The 19,464-nt window shown below is 44.5% G+C and overlaps 1 protein-coding gene across 6 annotated transcripts in view; it reads left to right on the top strand.

Annotated features, from left to right (window-relative positions):
* Nucleotides 1-19,049, top strand: part of KCNIP2 (potassium voltage-gated channel interacting protein 2) — a 104,703-nt gene extending 85,654 nt beyond the window's left edge. For 3 of the 6 annotated variants that reach the window (XM_081864021.1, XM_081864020.1, XM_081864019.1), the window contains exons 2-8: nt 10,551-10,675; nt 11,716-11,785; nt 12,346-12,416; nt 14,398-14,505; nt 14,649-14,753; nt 17,129-17,191; nt 17,405-19,049. In XM_081864021.1, coding sequence (XP_081720147.1) covers nt 10,551-10,675; nt 11,716-11,785; nt 12,346-12,416; nt 14,398-14,505; nt 14,649-14,753; nt 17,129-17,191; nt 17,405-17,452 — 590 coding nt within the window. In that variant the 3' untranslated portion in view covers nt 17,453-19,049. Of the gene's footprint in view, nt 1-9,218; nt 9,322-10,550; nt 10,676-11,715; nt 11,786-12,345; nt 12,417-14,397; nt 14,506-14,648; nt 14,754-17,128; nt 17,192-17,404 lie in introns of all 6 variants that reach the window. The other 3 variants (XM_081864018.1, XM_081864022.1, XM_081864017.1) reach the window with 2 other exon arrangements.
* The last annotated feature ends 415 nt before the right edge of the window (nt 19,050-19,464 follow it).

The following is a 19,464-nucleotide window of genomic DNA, read 5'->3' as shown; positions in this document are numbered from 1 at the left end:
ATTTTCCCCATCCCAACCCCAAGTTAAAAAATGGCTTCTCTTGGATGGGGCCTGATAATACCAGATTGTTAATGATGGGTTTGAGCCCTTGGCTATAATCCGTATGAACAGCCCCACTTTCTGTTTCTCCTGTGAGTTCTGGCTGAAAAGTAGGCTTACTGTACCATTGGAGGAGCAATGAAGAAAGAGCTGGACCACCTTCTCTTCCCTTCCATAACTGCACTGAATTGTTGTGTCCTCTTCTCTTTCATTGTCCAGCTTCACTACCTATGCCTTTTGGGGTGCATAGGCAGGAACATTTTCTTTTATATTTTGTGGGGGCTGAGCATGGGGGTGGTACTGTAACCCAAGAACAACTAGCATTGTCTTAATTAATAGACTCAGCAGGTCTTTGACTGAGCCATGCATGAGTTGAGATTGTTGTGGGGCCCACAATCCAGCCTCTTAAGAATCCATGCTTTTATTGCAAGCCCAAGTGCTTGTTTCTTATGGCTGCAAAGATAAGATCAGAATTATTCAATCGATTAGGCTTATGGTCCAACTAGTCCTGCATGCTCCCTCCAGCAGTGTCCAGCCAGATGCTCCTGAATGTGATGGAGAAAGTAATCCACTTTTCTTTGTCCCCATCTGTTGGTAACCAATATTGAATATTGGGGGTAGGGGTTTCCTTTGTTTGATCCTGTGTCTTGTAGTACTGGATAAGAGTTACATTCTGTCCTGACTGCAATCCTTTTAAAAAGCTGGTGATCATCATTACTGCCACAGCTGCTGGTTTCATGGGGGGGGGGGGATTTTCTTGCAATAACTCAGATGGTGAGTTTTCCTAGTCCAAGATTTTTATTTTATATTAAGAGTTTGCATAGCATACATACTGTCCTTTGCTAAAGCAGTGTTATGCGTCTTGAACTTCATCCTGGTTGCCTCTGTCATGAACTTTGTGTATTTTGGCTTCATGGGTACCCAGACATGTATTTTGTGCAACACACATTCATTGGATGGTACCAGGGATTGCAGCTGATGATGGCGTAAGTGTTGAAGGCAAGAAAACTCGGAAGGTGATGGCCTCTCCTCTTATACCTGAAAAATTCCTTTTATTTATGATGTACTAAAATGTATAGAAAATGGATAATGTGCATCTGGTAGAGAGAGCTGTAAAACTGAAAGATCCCGTTTCATATCTTGTCTCTGCTGTGAAGTCTTAGGGGTGGCCTTAGGCAACCCTCCCTCTCTCAGCTTCATCTACCTCCTTGTATAAAATATGGATATTATATCACTGACCTACCTTACATGATTGTTGTATTACAATACAGTGTGTATGCAGAGTGTTCTGAAGACTTCTAAAGTGCTACCTAATGCCAAGGTTAATCATTATTATTTCAAAATATTTGGGGGTGGGGAGGACTTTTCTACTGCCTTTGAATTTGTAGATGTGCTGGTGCACATCTTCTGCATTTCATTCATGCTGTGAAACAGTGTCATGTGTGCAGACTTTATGACTGGTGTTTCACAATGTGCGGCTTGACATCGTTTGCTTAGAAAGACATCACTGAGCCTACAAACAACATGAGTCTACTTCTTAGCATTGGGGGTGGGGAGCAGTGAAAAGAGTGCTTTATTTATATATAAGTTTGAGGATGCATCCAGAAAAGGAGACACATAGAAATGGTTGCAGGCGGCCCCTTATATTTTCAGCTTGCTTTCCCCTTTGTTCTTGCCAATACCCCTTGCAACTAGATGGTCTGCACATGCTCTAGAGCCATCAGATAGGATGTTTCCCCCGTCTTTGGTGTATACGCTTTCTCTGAGTGCTATTTATATCCCACCATGCCAGTAACTCCCTCCCTTAACAACCTTGGCGTATTCATGGCCCTTCAAGGTGGAATGTGGTGTCCCCTAGTAGTTTGGAGAGGTGGTGCCATCTGCTTTGAAGCCTTGCTGCATCATCACAGGCATGCCATGCCAGGGACTAATGGTGTTGGGAGAGTCATCCTTGAAACCCACGGTTCTTTAGAGCACCATCTTTACTACTCTCCACAAACCCACAAAGGTGCTGACTCATTGGTGGCCCAAAGGCTGCTGCTCTTCTGAGCATTTTTAACTGGGTGGGGGTGATGGGGAGGATGAAAAAGCTGGCTTTATTGATTATGGCTCCTGAAGTACCAGCATCAATAATTCAGAAGAGCAGTTGGCAGGAAACGGAGGCCTCAGAGTGGGGCAAGGGAATGTGACAGCTTGGAAAGGGAGCGGAGGAGGAGATAAAAGCCTGGCCAGGGAATATTCACACATAATCTAGTCTGAGATGGATGTTGGGCAAAAGTGCAGATTGAAATTGATGAGTTGATTACCCACTCTGGGATGGATGGGCTCAGTTGTGGATCCTGAGAACTGTCTGTGGGATGAAAATGTGAACAAGGGTAGTGATAGGTAACCTCAAACCAGAGGCCCCCCAATATAACCCATCCATTTTCTGGAGTAAGCAGACCTGAAGACTCCATGTTGCCCATGTGGCATAAAATTCAGCTTGCATGCTCACAGTTTCCTTAAACATGTTCCTACCAGATTATCTGTGGAGCTTCTGGGTATGTCGTGCTGCATCATGAGCAGCAGCTTCCTCTTGTGGCATCTGTTGTGAAATCCTGGACAAGGGGGACTCTGAGCTGTGGCACAATGGCAGAGCATCTGCTTTGCATGCAGAAGGTCCCAAATTCAATCCCCCATATCTCCAGGTGGGGCTGAGAACGTCCAGTGCCTGAAACCAGGGAGAGCCTCTGCCTGTCAGTGTAGACAGTACTGAGCTAGACTGACCAAGGTACAGTGGTGCCTCACAAGACGAAAATAATCTGTTCCCCGAGTCTCTTCGTCTAGTGGTTTTTTTGTCTTGCGAAGCATCCCTATTAGCGGCTTAGCGGATTAGCGCTATTAGCGGCTTAGCAGCTTAGAAAAAGGGGGGGGAGGGAAAAAACTCACAAGACTCGCAAGACGTTTTCGTCTTGCGAAGCAAGCCCACAGGGAAATTCGTCTTGTGAAGCGCCTCGAAAAACGGAAAACCCTTTCGTCTAGCGGGTTTTTCGTCTTGCGAGGCATTCGTCTTGCGGGGCACCACTGTATAAGGCAGTATAACTCAGTATAAGGCAGCTTCCTATATTCCCTAGGCTCTCATCTTCTAGGGGACAGTTGAGAGTGTAAGCTTGCCAAACATACCCCCTTCAAATTATGTACTATAGAATACATGAACCAGCAAATGTTGCAAGAACAGCAAATCGTCTTTGAGATCTTTCCATCCTGCTCACTCAGAAGGGGAGTTTTCACCATAATGATGGTATCGACCCTTATCAAAAACACTGAGCTTGGTGCTGAAGAGCCAAAGTAATGATGAGAATATTAATATAGGATGGTGTCTGCACATCCTCGGTCTGTTCCCTTTTGCTTACTCTGAGATTGAAATCTGTTCCGGTCTTATCAGCCTCTCAGCAGCAGGTTTGTCTTCCTCGTCCTCTGCACCCACCTTAGGGGAAATAGTAGCAAGCCTGGTTCTAGTTGCTAATCTGGGCAATCCACTAGCTGCCATGTACCTCCCTGTCATGGCAGCTCTTCCAATAAGTACATTGTCCATATTGTCAGTGGTGCCGCACTCCTTTGGAACATGAAATTATCTCCTTCTGCACTTTCCCTTAGGCTACATCTAGCATTGTAAAAGAATATACAGGACATCTCCTGCAGCTCTTAAAAGCCCTCTGAGCTGCCACCACCTGTTAGTTCACTGCAGAGCAACAGGGAAATACCAACTACAAGTCATTATCCATGTTGACAGCTCTATGCCTTAGTTATTTAATTATATCTCCTGGCGTTCCAGTCTCTCTAAGATCCGTTCCCGAAGAAAGTATAGTAAACCAAAGCAGTAGAGGCACAAATATGGCCTTTTCCAAATGGCCAGTGATTTTCATGGAGGAAGGTTAATAATGGAATACTGCAAAGATACTGCAAAGAATCTTTCTTGCAACCTGTGCTGTCTGGGGATGGAGGGAGTTGCAGTCCAAAACACCTGTACAGCACCAGTCTGGCAAAAGAAATCAGTGCCTGGTAAGTGTCCCTGAGGAAAGAATTCCACAAGCAGGGTTCTATTAACCAAAGGTTCTACTCTGCAGTAACACCCACCTCACAGTGACATGCAAAGGGGGGCTTTTGAGAGGGATCTTAAAGACTGGGGCAGAGTCTCATGGCAGCACATGAGGATTCAGATTAGATATCCTGGTTCCAAACCGTATGGGAATTTATAGGTCAAAATCAGTGTCTTGAATTATGCAGAAGAACAAATTGGAAGCGAATGAGCCTCTTTTTAATACTGGAGAGATTTCTTCTAATCAGCTAGTACCGGTCAGTAATCCAGATGCCATATTCTGAACCAATGGAAGTTTCTGAGTGGTTTTCAAGGGCGGTCCAATGTACAGCTTGTTACAGTAGCTGAATCTGGATCTTACTAGGGCATGGATATCACCAGCTGCAGGAATGGTTTAGGTTATTCTTATATCTCCTGATTGTGGGACTACAGATATATAATTGGTGAAGCAATGTCTAGTTCTGCACTTATAGCCATGCATTTTTCTTTAGTCCCAATTCAACCATTTACTCCTCTTCCCTTCTAAATTTCTCTCACGCAGTTGCAATTGCTATATATTAGCCCCACCTAGTAGCTGGAGGGACAGCATACAAGTTTTTATTCATTATGTGGATTGTGCCTTATTTTGCAAAGAACTGTGTTTAAGTTTTGCTTTATTACAGCTTTATATATCTTTTGGTGTTAGTTGTTTCTGAGTAAGGAGGGAGAAGCTGTTTGATTTGGCTTTCCTGGATGTTTTAAATGGGAGAGTGAAATCGCAGTGAGTATAGGCACCAAGGGCAGCTCCAAAATTTGCTGTGTACTTTTTCCCAAGGTCTAGAAGTCTGCATCCTTCCTTCTCCTTCCAGCAGATAGGTGCAGACAATCATTTAAAGTGTTCTGTAGCACCCTCATTTTTGACTTTCAACAGAGGACTCTGAGCTAATTGTCCTTCTTCTGTGGCTTATTTCAGCTGTGTATGAAATGCTGCCAATATAGCTTTAAATTTGCTTACCTATCTGACAACCTTTTCTGGGGTGAGTTGCATTTCGGGGACAGGCCTTAATGCGACCACAACAATGTATTCTGCCTCTCTCCTGTGTATAGGGCTCTTCTGGTAGTTGTGGGAGCTCCTTTTTATTGGAATCAGTTATTGGAGCCAATGCTAATTCATATGCAGCCCTGTGTTCAGGTACTTACATGGACTTCATTCCTTTTGGTCTCTTGTAGTGAATTCTGGGGTTTTCATCCCAGCTTCCTTTAAGCTTGTTCAGAGATCTGTGGTGAAATTGGATGATACAACACTGGGCAGTGTTATTCATATGACTTGTTTGTGTTCATCCTGAAAGGATGATTTAGTTCTGTGGAGACTAAACCTGTGCTTCAGGTTAGAACTGAGGCAAGATGTGAAAGTTTTTTTTTATACAGTTCAGGATCCACAACAACCAATGAGAAGTGGGGGGCAAGGCACAGACAGGAGTGGATCATACCTCTATTCACAATAGTGAGATTAGTCTTCCATGAGAAATAAAAATACACTCCACTGGCAAGAGAGGCAGTGTGTATGATCTGGAGCAAGTTGCTCAGGATAAAGATATACTTGCTTCCTGGGCTGATTTATTATTTATTGTGCATCTAGAGGCTATTTTCTGTAGAGCACAATCATAAATCTATGTGGTCATCAAGTGGAGCAAATGTTCCCCAGCCTCCCTAGTGGGTGTTTTGTGAAAAAGATGGAGTATGTAGCTTTTATGTTGTGCAAAACCCCCTTGTCCTTTTGCAGTCTTGATAGGTGTGCTATGTTCAGTGGATCATACAGCAGAGGGGGGAAAGTGTGTGAGAGAAAGTGAGTGACTACCTTTTAAAGTTACTCTTTCTTGTGAAATTATTATCTATGGCACTGTTCAAAGCTGCCCAAAGAGCAGGTGCTGAAACAAAATGCCCAAAGCCAGGAGAGCAAATAAACAACTTTACTGCTTCCCCAAACCATCTTTCCTTTTAAGTGCATGTTTGACTGCTGTGTTCGCAGTGTTCTTACTGAAAGGTGCTGCTGTGGGTTTGGTGGTTTGGGTTCCCTTCCTTCCTGGAAGTGTCTTTGCACCTGACCTGGTCTGGTCTGAAGCAAATGTCCCTAACTGCTTGGCTGTCTGGGTCATGATGTCTCTCATTTCTCCTGTATTGCTCATCTCTCTAGCTATTCCTGTTTGTCTCCATTTGTCAGTCATTGCCACTTCTTTTCTATAATGCTCAGAACATCCTTGCAGTCATGAGTCTTGCACGCACACACACTTGTACACAAGCTTAAAAGCAGCAACATTTAAATTGACCTGAGGAAGTAAATAGGAAGTAATATTACAATGATGGTGCTAAAAAAATTCATTTCTGGGCAATAAAAGGTGAGTTTATCTGATATCTACTGGCCTCAGTAGCAAACTAGTATAACTGAGGCTACCGGAAATAATGCCTTTAAATTTTTGTCCCATTACCCCCACAAGTAAGTATCTTGGTGTGTGCTGCTGGACTACAACTCCCATCATCCCCAACAATTGACCATGTTGGCTGGAGTTAATAAGAAATAGATTCCAACAGCATCTGGAGGGCAATCAGATCAACAACCCTGGTATAAAGCTATTATCATGCATTCTTGAGACAAGTATGAAAGGATCTCCTTTCATACATTCTCCTATCAAAAATTAGGCCACTTCTTGGCCAAAACATCCAGGTGAAAGAATAGTAAAACAACTGACATCAGACAAAACAGTAACATAGCAAATAAAATCACCAATAAATCCAGCAATAAAGTGAGAAATGGCAGAAATTAAGTATTAGTAGTCAAGTACAGGAATATCTTCACCGGACATCAAAAAGACAATGAGAGTTGGGGCCAGCAAAGTGTCCCTGGGAAGTGTATTCCACATTACACGGGTGAATTCACTGGGAAAGCCCTGTCTTCCCTATCACCACTCACCACACTTCTGCAGGTGGCAGCACTCAGAGCAGAGCCTCTTAACGATGGGGCAGGTTCATTTTAGATACTCGGTTCCCTGGCCTCAGGGATCTTCCCTCCCCAGCCCTCAAATAGGTAAGTGTGCTTAAGTACTAGCTAGTTAATTAATTACAAAATAAATAAATAAAGTTAAAGGGTGATATATAAATTTATTGATAAAGAGAGCTGGAAAAAACCCAGAACTAAGCGCTGTGGGTTAAACCACAGAGCCTAGAGCTTGCCAATCAGAAGGTCAGTAGTTCGAATCCCCGCTACGGGGTGAGCTCCCATTGCTCGGTCCCAGCTCCTGCCCACCTAGCAGTTTGAAAGCACGTCAAAGTGCAAGTAGATAAATAGGTACCGCTCTGGTGGGAAGGTAAACGGCGTTTCCGTGCACTGCTCTGGTTTGCCAGAAGCGGCTTAGTCATGCTGGCCACATGACCCAGAAGCTGTACGCTGGCTCCCTCGGCCAATAAAGCGAGATGAGCACTGCAACCCCAGAGTCGGTCACAACTGGACCTAATGGTCAGGGGTCCCTTTACCTTTAAGTGCTCAGTGACCTGAGCTAGAGTATATTTACTCTCTCTGAGTTCAGCACAACTTGCATCCTGATAACTTTAGAATGTATCCAACTAAGTCATACTCAAGGAAGAGCCATTTAAATCAATGGATTTAAGTTAGTCAAGTCCATTGCTTTTAATGAGTCTGCTCTCAGAATGACTTTGTTGGGTATGGCCCTGCGCTTAAAGTGTAATGCTACATGTCTAATCAGAAGTAAGTCCCACTGAGTTCAGTGGGGCTTACTCCCAGGTAAGAGTTTGCAGTCTTAGGAGTTGTGGCCTTAGTCTTATTTAAGAGATTTTGTTGATGAATGGAGGGGAAACAAGACATTTCTGGTCCCACATTTCCAATGATGATGGGGAGACCTGCAAAGCTCAGAAAACAAGGCAACTGATACCCAACACACAAAAGGCAAGGATCAGTTACAGCCAGACTGCAGTACAGTAGTTGAAAAACTCTTTTATCAAGGGGGAAGTGTTTATCCTTTTTGTAAAAAGAGATGGATTTTGGTGTGCTGTAGAATGACATTTTCTTCCAAGCCATTTTTACCAAGGTGTATAAAAAGGTTTTTTGGCAATAGGATGGCAAGCATGCCAACCTTTACAGCTGCCTTTCATCCAACCCTCCTGTCTGTTTCTGCACACATTCCATGTCTGCACCTTTCATTTATTCCTCTGTGGGCTGCAACCGCATGTTATGTTTTAATTTGTACAGCTCAGCTTTATACCTCATTTGTCTTAAAATGCTGACCATTCTTACACAAACTTCCTTCTCCACGCAGCCTCTGCTGCTTTCCTAGAAGCAGGAAGAGGAAGGTGCACATCTTTACTCCCAGCCATTTTCTCCTGAAAGCTAAGGGTGGAGCCTAAAGCCCTCATTCACCTGCTCTGAGCTATCAGATCTAACTCTCATTTAGAATAATAGAATTGTAGAGTTCAAAGGGACCAGGAGAGTCATCTAGTCAACTCCCCTGTAATGCAGGAATCTTTTGCCCAACATGTGGCTCAAAACCATGATCCTAAGATTAAGAGTCTCCTGTGATACTGACTGAGCTGCACATCATGATACAGCCATCCAGGGTATCATGCTGGAAAATGCCATGTCACTCATCCATTGGAGCAGCTGATTTCTTGGGGCAAAGAGTGCACACTTAAACACCAGGATGCAGTTTCTTTAGCCCTCCCGGTGTTTTCACTTCCTTTGGGTCAGGCACAGAAAACCTATGGACCTCCAGATGTTGCTGGATTCCAACTTCTATAAGTCATAGTCAGCATGGCCAGTGGTTGATGGGAGTCCAACAACATCTAAAGGGCCACAGGTTCCCCATCCCTTCTTTGTGCCCAATTGATGCTCAGTGGGAGCATGCATGTGCTTTAGAAGAGTTGTGAGTCATTGTTGGGTGTACTGTGACAGTGCTGGATCCATTTCCCTGTTGCATTGAAGCCATGCATGACTGTCTTTCTGATCCATACCAAGTCTGTTGTGGCTTGTGCTTAGGGATCGGGTGTGGGTGGAATGAAGGGTGCCATCATATGTTAATGCTTCTCCTGGTTGGCAACTGTCATTTCTTTGCAGGCAACCCACCTGGCCACGCTAAAAAAGCCCTGAAGCAGCGGTTCCTCAAGCTGCTGCCCTGCTGCCGTCAGCCCAAATCCATCCCCTCAATCAGCGAAAGCAAGTGACACTTTATCCCTCTCTGTGTGTCTTCTCTGTTCTGTGACATCATTAACTCCCAGGGGAGCAGGAGAAGTGGGAGAAGGGATTCCTTCTGTATAGTATTTATATAAAATACTTGTATGCCACTTTTCTCAAACACCAATCCAAAGCAGTGTATTATAAAAGGACTGTGAGAGTGATGTACGCAGGGACAAAAGGGAATAGAGGAGACAAAATGTAGGCTCTCTGCCTCAAGCCGCTAATTGTATATGGCTGCTTTGTGGATGAACTTGTGTCTGGAATAGATGTCTTCTCCAGCTTTCTACTCCAGTTGACAGAGCTCAAAATGAATAGGAAGACAAAGGACAGCAAGGTGGGGATTTTGTCCTAGAACACTGGAGAGGGCAGGTTGTATGTGGAGGCAATATATGCAGCCATCATGACAACAGCCGATGCATCTCATTGATTGATTACTTATAATAGTGTGTTTGGGTTGAGTTTGTGTGTGGTTCCAATTAAAACCTGCTTCTGCCTCTGTCAATGCCTCTGTCACTTATTTGATGCTGTTAAGAGTTTGGTTTCCTTGATTATGGTGAATGGGCCTGACATTATGAATTTGCCTACTTAGCAACTAACATGTTTTTGAATCCAAAGCAGTGTTAGTGGTTCTGCTGCTTTTCATAAGAATCTTTCTACTTCCATTATCTCTGCTTGTATATCAGTAAGTCAACAGAAAATACAAAAATGCCACAAGCATTTCTTTCTTCCAAAGGAAAGTAAACCTGGTAGTACTGACCCTGGTCTTCTCAATGTGCATTGAAGTGAGGAGTGCATAACACTGTTCACAGCCTGTGTCCATGGAAGATGGTGTAAATCAACTCTTATCTCTGGTTCCTATCCAAATTGATCTGAATTTAATACTTATCGCTTCCCTTGATGCAGTATTGGGAGGGGGGTATTAATGCATTTCACAAACAGGGCTCTATCCTGAATTGACCAAAGCTCTCTAAACCTCCTCTAGGCCAGGATGATACTGCAGCACTTGATTTCTGGCTGTAATCCAGGTGTGAGATCTTGCATCTAAAGGTAGTTCCACAGAGTACATGCACATGAGATGGGTCTATTTGTGCCAATGCAGGGTGGGAAAGGAAATTCAACAACTCACTTTGAAAAAAATTAATTCAAGGAATGCAGGTGGGATGCTTTGGTTCTGTCCATGCTATACTTTTGAAGCTCTTTCTTTTCTTGCAGACAGTGTAGAGGATGAGTTTGAGCTCTCCACTGTTTGTCATCGGCCCGAGGGCCTGGATCAGCTGCAGGAGCAAACCAAGTTCACCCGCAAGGAGCTGCAGGTCTTGTACCGAGGCTTCAAGAATGTGAGTTGGAAAGAAACTCCCCTTCCTGCTGGTGCACTTGGGGGCCATTTCTTTCCCCTATACTAGGCTTTAAAAAAACAAGTACAAAACTTTTAGATAGAAAGAAAGAGACTGCCCTTTTCCATATTGTTGAAGAGAGCATATTTTAAAATATCCACTCACTACACATCAAATTTGCAATTTGTAACTTACTCACAGTCACAAAAACTATAACTATAATGAAATCCTCTTTTGTGACTATAGGCAGGCACTTCCAACACACTGTCCAGCCAAAGTGCTTCCCATTACTCAGGAGCGTCAGACTTCTTGTATGGCTCCAGTAAGCTAGCTAGCGCGCTCTCTCTCTCTCTCTCTCTCTCTCTCTCTCTCTCTCTCTCTCACACACACACACACACACACACACACATATTTCCCCCTTGAGTGTCTATACTGCAGCACACACCCCTAATTCTCATATAAATGAAATTGCACCAGCACTTCGACATGGGGTGGCATGCTTCTTTCTGCTTTTGAACCACTCATCCCTCCTAGGCCAGTAATGGATGCCTCCAAAGCACAGAGGGATTTTCTTTGTGATGTTTGGATGCCAGAAGAATCCAGCTACATGCTATGACTTCCTCTGAGCCTGGGGAGGCACCCTACACAATAGCCCCCTCTTGCTATATCTTACTGGCTATATTCTGCACCCTGATTGGAATTTCTTCCTATATTATCTCAAGTGTAACCACCAGTAGATAATAAGGTAATGCTGCTTTCTGCTTTCAGAAGCATTTGTTTTACTTACGTGCTTACTTACTTACTTACTTACACACACACACACACACACACACACAGAGCCGTGTACAGTGGGATCACCCGCAGCCTGAGAGACACTGCTCAAGTTTTCCCCTAGGAGGTGATCTGCTTTCTGTCATTGGTTATGAGAGTCAGCTCCTCAAAGTCCTCTTTGATGACACACCTCACCACACTGGCCCTACTCTGGGGTATTGTTTAGACTAGCTCTTCGAAGGTGAACTTGTCTGCACTTTTCCATTTGACAGGAGTGCCCTAGTGGCATTGTTAATGAAGAGAGCTTCAAGCAGATCTACTCACAATTCTTCCCACAGGGAGGTGAGTGCCACTCCCAGCTGAGATCTTTTGGAGGAACTGGGAGGCCAGATAAGGACAGTGAGTGGCTTGGCGGCTGCTAGAAATAATTTGGGATATATTCTTGAGGGCCTTGGCACAGTCATCTTCAGCTGCCCATAGCTTCCCTGCCTGCTGTGCCAAGCACAGCTCCTTGCCCAAGAGAACGGTCCATGACACATCTTTGTAGTTAAATATGGCTTCCTCTTTGCTCAATTTTAAACAGGCTTATAAGACCATTTTACTTGAGCAGGCTTTTCTTCTTAAGTGCCAGGACTGTTCTTTATGATGATAATATGTTTTTATTTGTAAGCTGCCTTGAGTATACTTTATTAGAGAAGGGCAGACAATAAATATTGCCATAAATAAATAAGATATCTATGTCTAAGGGGAAGCAACAATAATTTCCTGGCACTTGATAAAGTATTTCCAAAAGCTGCAGCTATTGTCACTTTCTCTGGTTGTTCTCTGCCTGCTATTCGGTTGGTTTGTTGACATCTGGTAAAAGGCCTCCTAATCATTTACTGTGATGCACTTCTTTTCAGATTCCAGTACATATGCAACTTTCCTTTTCAACGCATTTGACACCGACCATGATGGCTCAGTCAGTTTTGAGGTAAGATTCTACATGCAGTTATTTTTGTTGTTGTTTAGTTGTTTAGTTGTGTCCGACTCTTCGTGACCCCATGGACCAGAGCACGCCAGGCACTCCTGTCTTCCATTGCCTCCCGCAGTTTGGTCAAACTCATGCTGGTAGCTTCGAGAACACTATCCAACCATCTCGTCCTCTGTCGTTCCCTTCTCCTTGTGCCCTCCATCTTTCCCAACATCAGGGTCTTTCCAGGGAGTCTTCTCTTCTCATGAGGTGGCCAAAGTATTGGAGCCTCAGCTTCACAATCTGTCCTTCCAGTGAGCACTCAGGGCTGATTTCCTTCAGAATGGAGAGGTTTGATCTTCTTGCAGTCCATGGGACTCTCAAGAGTCTCCTCCAGCACCATAATTCAAAAGCATCAATTCTTCAGCGATCAGCCTTCTTTATGGTCCAGCTCTCACTTCCATACATCACTACTGGAAAAACCATAGCTTTAACTATACGGACCTTTATTGGCAAGGTGATGTCTCTGCTTTTTAAGATGCTGTCTAGGTTTGTCATTGCTTTTCTCCCAAGAAGCAGGCGTCTTTTAATTCCGTGGTATGTTACTTATGGAGCAACTTTTATAACAAACCTTGACTGGGTGTTTCACAGAATAAAAACAATGCTTCTGGCATTGCAGACAAGCCCACAAAAAGTAGGCTTACAATATTGTTTCTCCAGCAGCCCACAGCATTTCTAAGCAGAGAAGGGCACTTCCCTCTTCTTACAGCCTACTTGGTTTCTATACTGAGTGCAGGAGAGAGATGGAACACACAGTCCCTCCCCCACTGCTCACCTGTGTGCAGTTTTTCAGGTGTTTAAATTGTGTACTTTTATCACTGATGTGTATGCTGCCCTTTGGGAAGAAGGGCAGGGTATAAATTTAATTTTTTAAGACATTCCTTGTCACCTATGAGTACCAGATGAGTTCTTAAATACAGGGTGGTAATTCAGTAGTAGAGCATCTGCTTTGCATGCAAAACAACCCTGGTCGATTCCCAGCATGTTCAGGCAACACCATGCCCTACAGCTCCACTGATCCTAAAATCTCACAATTATTTCTGCACTTTCAGTCTATTCACCTAAACCTTGCAACTCAGGTCAGTGAGGCCACCTGGTAGAGGTGCATGGACCTGCCTTTCTGAGCTCTTTACTAAGTAGAGTGAGGGCAAATGAGATAAAAAAACACAGACATCCTACCTGAGGAAGGCATCTTTCCCACTCTCTCCAGTGAACAACCACAACAGCTCTCTCTCTCTTGTCTATTAATTTTCCCAAAAGTTTTGTGAACTTTCATTTGTGTGTATTTATATTTCTCTCAAGTACACTCTGTAGATCATTTTACTTCAAGATTCAAACCCCAGAAGCTTAGGGTGGGTAGCAATAAGTTAAAAAATATAAAGTAATTGTGTACTAGATATCTGAAACTTCCTCAGTCTACACACTTAAAGCCAATGGAAAGGCTGCCCTAATGGAAACAAATTTAAATGAATGAATGTTATGCTGACAGATTGCCTGAGAATACTTCACCATTTTCTCTTGATGTTCTAATTTCAAATTCTGTTGTCAAAAAATAATCATGAAGGTTGAAGCAGGAAGGTCAGCAGGAAAGCTCTTAAGTCAGGGGCGAGGAACCCTTCCGATGTTGTTGGGATTCCAGTTCTGATCAGCCCCAGGCAGCTTGGCCAACGGGATGGGATGATAGGAGTTGTAGTCCAGCAGCATTTGGAGGGTCACAGGCTCCCCACCCCTGCTCTAGGGTATTAAACAATCAGATACTCCGGAATTCTTTCCCCAGGTGGGCTTTTTACTCTGTGAGTTGCTCTTTGCAGTTTGTTGCCATTGGGTCCCCTCCACATCCCAGAATCTGCTTTGCTTAAATCTCAAGCCTTCATGGCATTTGAGCTAGACTTGATTGTTTCCTCACCCCACCCCACCCTTTTTCTTTTTCATTCCCCTGCAGGATTTTGTGGCTGGCTTATCCATTATTCTACGTGGTACTATAGATGATCGGCTCAACTGGGCCTTCAACCTCTATGACCTGAACAAAGATGGCTGTATCACCAAAGAGGTACATATAGAGGGAGAAGGAGTCAATGGTAACAGAAGATACTGGGCTCTCCTGCTTGTTGTCCACTTTCTTAGGAATCTCCCTCAGCCCACAATTGAGTTCTGATTTCTGCTGGCCATTCTTTTTGTGCTCTTATCTTGCAGGAAATGCTGGACATAATGAAATCCATTTATGACATGATGGGCAAATACACTTACCCAGCCATGCGAGAAGAAGCACCTCAGGAGCATGTGGAAAGCTTTTTCCAGGTGAGCCTTGAGTCATTTCCATGGGTGAAGAAGACCCAGTGAAATTAATAAACATAACTAAGGACCATTCATTTCAATGGGTCTACTCTGAGTAAAACATAATTAGTCTTCTCCGATAAAGAAAACAATGCCCGACCTGAAGAATTTGGAGCAAATGATTCAGCAGAGGAAACACAGCCCAGAATAACTAAGGAGATAGTACAAGAATACTTGGCTAGTTTAGATGTATTCAAGTCTCCAGGGCCAGATGAACTGCATCCAAGAGTATTAAAAGAACTGGCAGATGTGATCTCAGAACCACTGGCAGTCATCTTTGAGAATTCCTGGAGAACAGGCGAAGTCCCGGCAGACTGGAGGAGGGCAAATGTTGTCCCTATTTTCAAAAAGGGGAAAAGAGAGGACCCAAATAATTACCGCCCAGTCAGTCTGACATCAATACCAGGGAAGATTCTGGAGCAGATCATTAAGCAAACAGTCTGTGAGCACCTAGAAAGGAATGCTGTGATCACCAATAGTCAGCATGGATTTCTGAAAAATAAGTCATGTCAGACGAACCTGATCTCGTTTTTTGACAGAATTACAAGCCTGGTAGATGAAGGGAACACAGTGGATGTAGCCTACCTTGATTTCAGCAAGGCATTTGACAAGGTGCCCCATGATATTCTTGTAAAGAAGCTGGTAAAATGCGGTCTCGACTATGCTACCACTCAGTGGATTTGTAACTGGCTGACTGACCGAACCCAAAGGGTGCTCATCAATGGTTCCTCTTCATCCTGGAGAAGAGTGACTAGTGGGGTGCCACAGGGTTCTGTCTTGGGCCCAGTCTTATTCAACATCTTTATCAACGACTTGGATGATGGACTCAAGGGCATCCTGATCAAATTTGCAGATGACACCAAACTGGGAGGGGTGGCTAACACCCCAGAGGACAGGATCACACTTCAAAACGACCTTGACAGGTTAGAGAAGTGGGCCAAAACAAACAAGATGAATTTTAACAGGGAGAAATGTAAAGTATTGCACTTGGGCAAAAAAAATGAGAGGCACAAATACAAGATGGGTGACACCTGGCTTGAGAGCAGTACATGTGAAAAGGATCTAGGAGTCTTGGTTGACCACAAACTTGACATGAGCCAACAGTGTGACGCAGCAGCTAAAAAAGCCAATGCAATTCTGGGCTGCATCAATAGGAGTATAGCATCTAGATCAAGGGAAGTAATAGTGCCACTGTATTCTGCTCTGGTCAGACCTCACCTGGAGTACTGTGTCCAGTTCTGGGCACCACAGTTCAAGAAGGACACTGACAAACTGGAACGTGTCCAGAGGAGGGCAACCAAAATGGTCAAAGGCCTGGAAACGATGCCTTATGAGGAACGGCTAAGGGAGCTGGGCATGTTTAGCCTGGAGAAGAGGAGGTTAAGGGGTGATATGATAGCCATGTTCAAATATATAAAAGGATGTCACATAGAGGAGGGAGAAAGGTTGTTTTCTGCTGCTCCAGAGAAGAGGACACGGAGCAATGGTTCCAAACTACAAGAAAGAAGATTCCACCTAAACATTAGGAAGAACTTCCTGACAGTAAGAGCTGTTTGACAGTGGAATTTGCTGCCAAGGAGTGTGGTGGAGTCTCCTTCTTTGGAGGTCTTTAAGCAGAGGCTTGACAACCATATGTCAGGAGTGCTCTGATCGTGTTTCCTGCTTGGCAGGGGGTTGGACTTGATGGCCCTTGTGGTCTCTTCCAACTCTATGATTCTATGATAATTACTACCCCATGTCAGCATCCTGCAGTTCTACAAAACCTTCCCATCCCTGGTAGTTGAGCGAGTGGGTTATTTTAGTCAAGATATTTGGGTTTGCCCTCTTCCTAGAAAAGCCTTTCGATCTTGGCACCCTCCAGACGTTTTGGATTCCAACTCCCACCATACCTGCCCAGTGTAACCAATGGCCAGGGGTAATGGGAGTTGTAGTTCAACATATTTGGAATGCAAATGTGTGCATTTGGGTAGAGAGTCAACACAGAGTAGAAAACTCAACACAGGGTTTTGTCAGAACTTTAAGCTTTCCCAATGGCCACTCTTCCTTCCTCTTTCCAGTAGAGGCAGCATCTCCCATCTCTTACTCACCTCCCATCTCTGTTTGCAGCACCAGCCCACTGCTGTTTCCTTGAATGCTTGCAAGATGTCATTAGTGAGGTAGGGGGGCATTCTCTGCCAGAAATGCCTTTGAAGCTACCTAGAAGCTGACAGGTTCCCTGACCAGGTCTGCCTCAAGGATGTCCTTCCTGGTTGTGGGTATTGTAGTGTGCCTGAAGCTGCTCCTAGGAAACAGATGTTACCTTGCCTTTAATTCTCACATCCCTGGTTCTTGCATTTCAGAAAATGGATCGGAACAAGGATGGAGTGGTGACTATTGAGGAATTCATTGAGTCCTGCCAGAAGGTAGCATACCCCCGTTAGAGAAGGGTGGGGATATTGCATTACTGTCAGTGGGTACAGACCACTGCTATTTTTCTGCCACGCATAAAAAGGGGGTGGGGGTTGAAAAGGTCCTTTACACCCAAGGTATAGTTTGGGGGGGGCGGAGGGAGTCAAAGCTGATAATTAGTTCTAGGACTTCTTAATTATTCTAACTTGTCCTCTTTTCTTTGGCAGGATGAAAACATCATGAGTTCCATGAAGCTCTTTGACAATGTGATCTAGCGGGCCACTCCTGGAGCCCAGACCTTCACACACACTCCTGGGGCTTCTCTTCTTGGTGTATCCCTCTGAGGCATTCTTCTCTTGGCTGTATGGACAAAGCAGCCCCTTGTCCATGCTGGACTGGGAGACATTTCTGGAGACCATGTATTCAAGATGCAACTGGGGGAAAGTCCCTGCAGTGGGAACCACGGGGGTGGGAGGGAGCCTTTGGCTGGGTTGGACCAAGGCCCAGCAGGGGGAACAGCCTGACATCCACAAACACTTCCTCTGGGCATTGAAAAGAAAAAAACAACCCGGATCAACCTGCTGCCTCCCCTTGGAAGCTGCCCTGCCCTGTCACCAAGTAGTATGCCCACCCTTTAGGGCCTTCCAAATCACAGCAACCCCCGACCCTTCACTGGAGTTCCAAGCAGGTTTCGCACCACCAAATGGCAGTGCAACAGCTGATTGCCAAGGACTTTCAAAGGATTTTGTGTGTGTGCAATCTTACCCACTGCCTATAAGGAGTGGACTCCATCTAATTTACACCAAGGCTCTCACTGCAATACCCTGAGGCTTCCAGTTGGGAGATAAATTTCCCAGTGTCAAGGTAACTTGCAATCCTGGCACTAAACTCTGGGGGAGAGCTGAGGCAAAGAAATAGAGAGTGAGTGGGATTTTGCTTTGTGGTTTCTTTCCTTTGCATCCTCAACAGGGAATGAAAATTGTGTGCCACTCACGAGAGGCAGGTACAACACAACCTTTAGCTTTCATTTACAGATCAGGAGGGAGGGGTGAATTATGCTTGGATTCCCATGGCAAGAAAGTACACTAAGCTTGATCAGAGCTTTTCCTTGCATCCCGCCCCCTATAAACTGTCATGAAAACAGGGGTAGAAGTGGTGAGGACATGTCACTAGAAACGTTTAAGTGAGGATGGAATCTCTGGTCTCACTGGGCAGGGTCTCTATGCGGCCTGAGATAATGATAATACTATCTGTTACGCAGCTCCAACAACTGAGGGCCATACAGAAAGTAGGTGTCAAGAGCTCAGACATCCTTCAATGAGAAGAAACTCAGGGTTCAGCTAAGGTTTACGGGTGACAGTCTGGCATCAGCTAGGTTATGCTTTGTCCTTGAACTAAGTTCACTGAAAGATAAAAACATGACATAGCTCCTTGACTTACATTGATCATGGTGAATGGAAGAGGTGGAAGAGGGCATGTGTGAGAGCAGATAAAAGAAAATCCTAGGAATCACATTAGAGGGTGGAAGAGCTTTGCTGTTTCTTCCCTGTGCCAACTATCTCTTTAGCTGCTGCTCATCTCTCTGTGATGCTTACCCACTTTTTATGTTTTATTACAAATAAGCCCTTGGGTCATTCAGAAGCAGAAACAGTATGGGCAACTGGCATCTTCAGAGTGTTTATGAATCTCCAACAGAGTGCCAGGTTCTGAACAGAGCATAGCAGCAACACTGTACTTGTGTAGAGGGCTTACACATCACACTAGCTGGCCAGGACAAGGATACTATAATGGGTCAGCGATTCATAATGAGCAGCGGGAGTGGACTAGCCAGAGGAGCTGAAAATGTAGGTCTTGTGGAAGGGCTTAAATTGGAATAAGCTGTTTGATGCATGGAGGAAAGAGTGGCATGGCAATGTAGGATACAAAAACTGATGAAAGAGGAGTTGTGCAAACTGCAGAGGCCAACGTAGAAAGTAAACGAAGACAAAGAAAGAGAAACTGCCTGTAACAGAGATATTAAGGGTTTAAAAAGAACTAGAATCTTGAAGCTGCTTCTAGTATGACAAGACCACTCAGATTAAGGCAAAGTATAGGAAAGAGACAAGGATGATACCGAATAGGTTTGGGGGGTTTTTGGTCATACAAACAGGTACTGTATCCCAACGAAGGCAGAAAAGTGAGGGAAGAGTTAGCGAGCCAGAGGCTGAGGTACTCAACAGCAGACAATATCTAGATGACAGAGATGAACACCCTCTATCCTGGCCCTGCCTAGCATCCCCTGCAGTAC

This window comes from Podarcis erhardii (genome assembly GCF_964252035.2).
Source record: "Podarcis erhardii genome assembly, chromosome: 5".
In the NCBI taxonomy this organism is placed as follows: domain Eukaryota; kingdom Metazoa; phylum Chordata; class Lepidosauria; order Squamata; family Lacertidae; genus Podarcis; species Podarcis erhardii.
The sequence above is the reverse complement of the archived record's forward strand: the minus strand, read 5'-3'. Positions and strand labels throughout refer to the sequence as shown.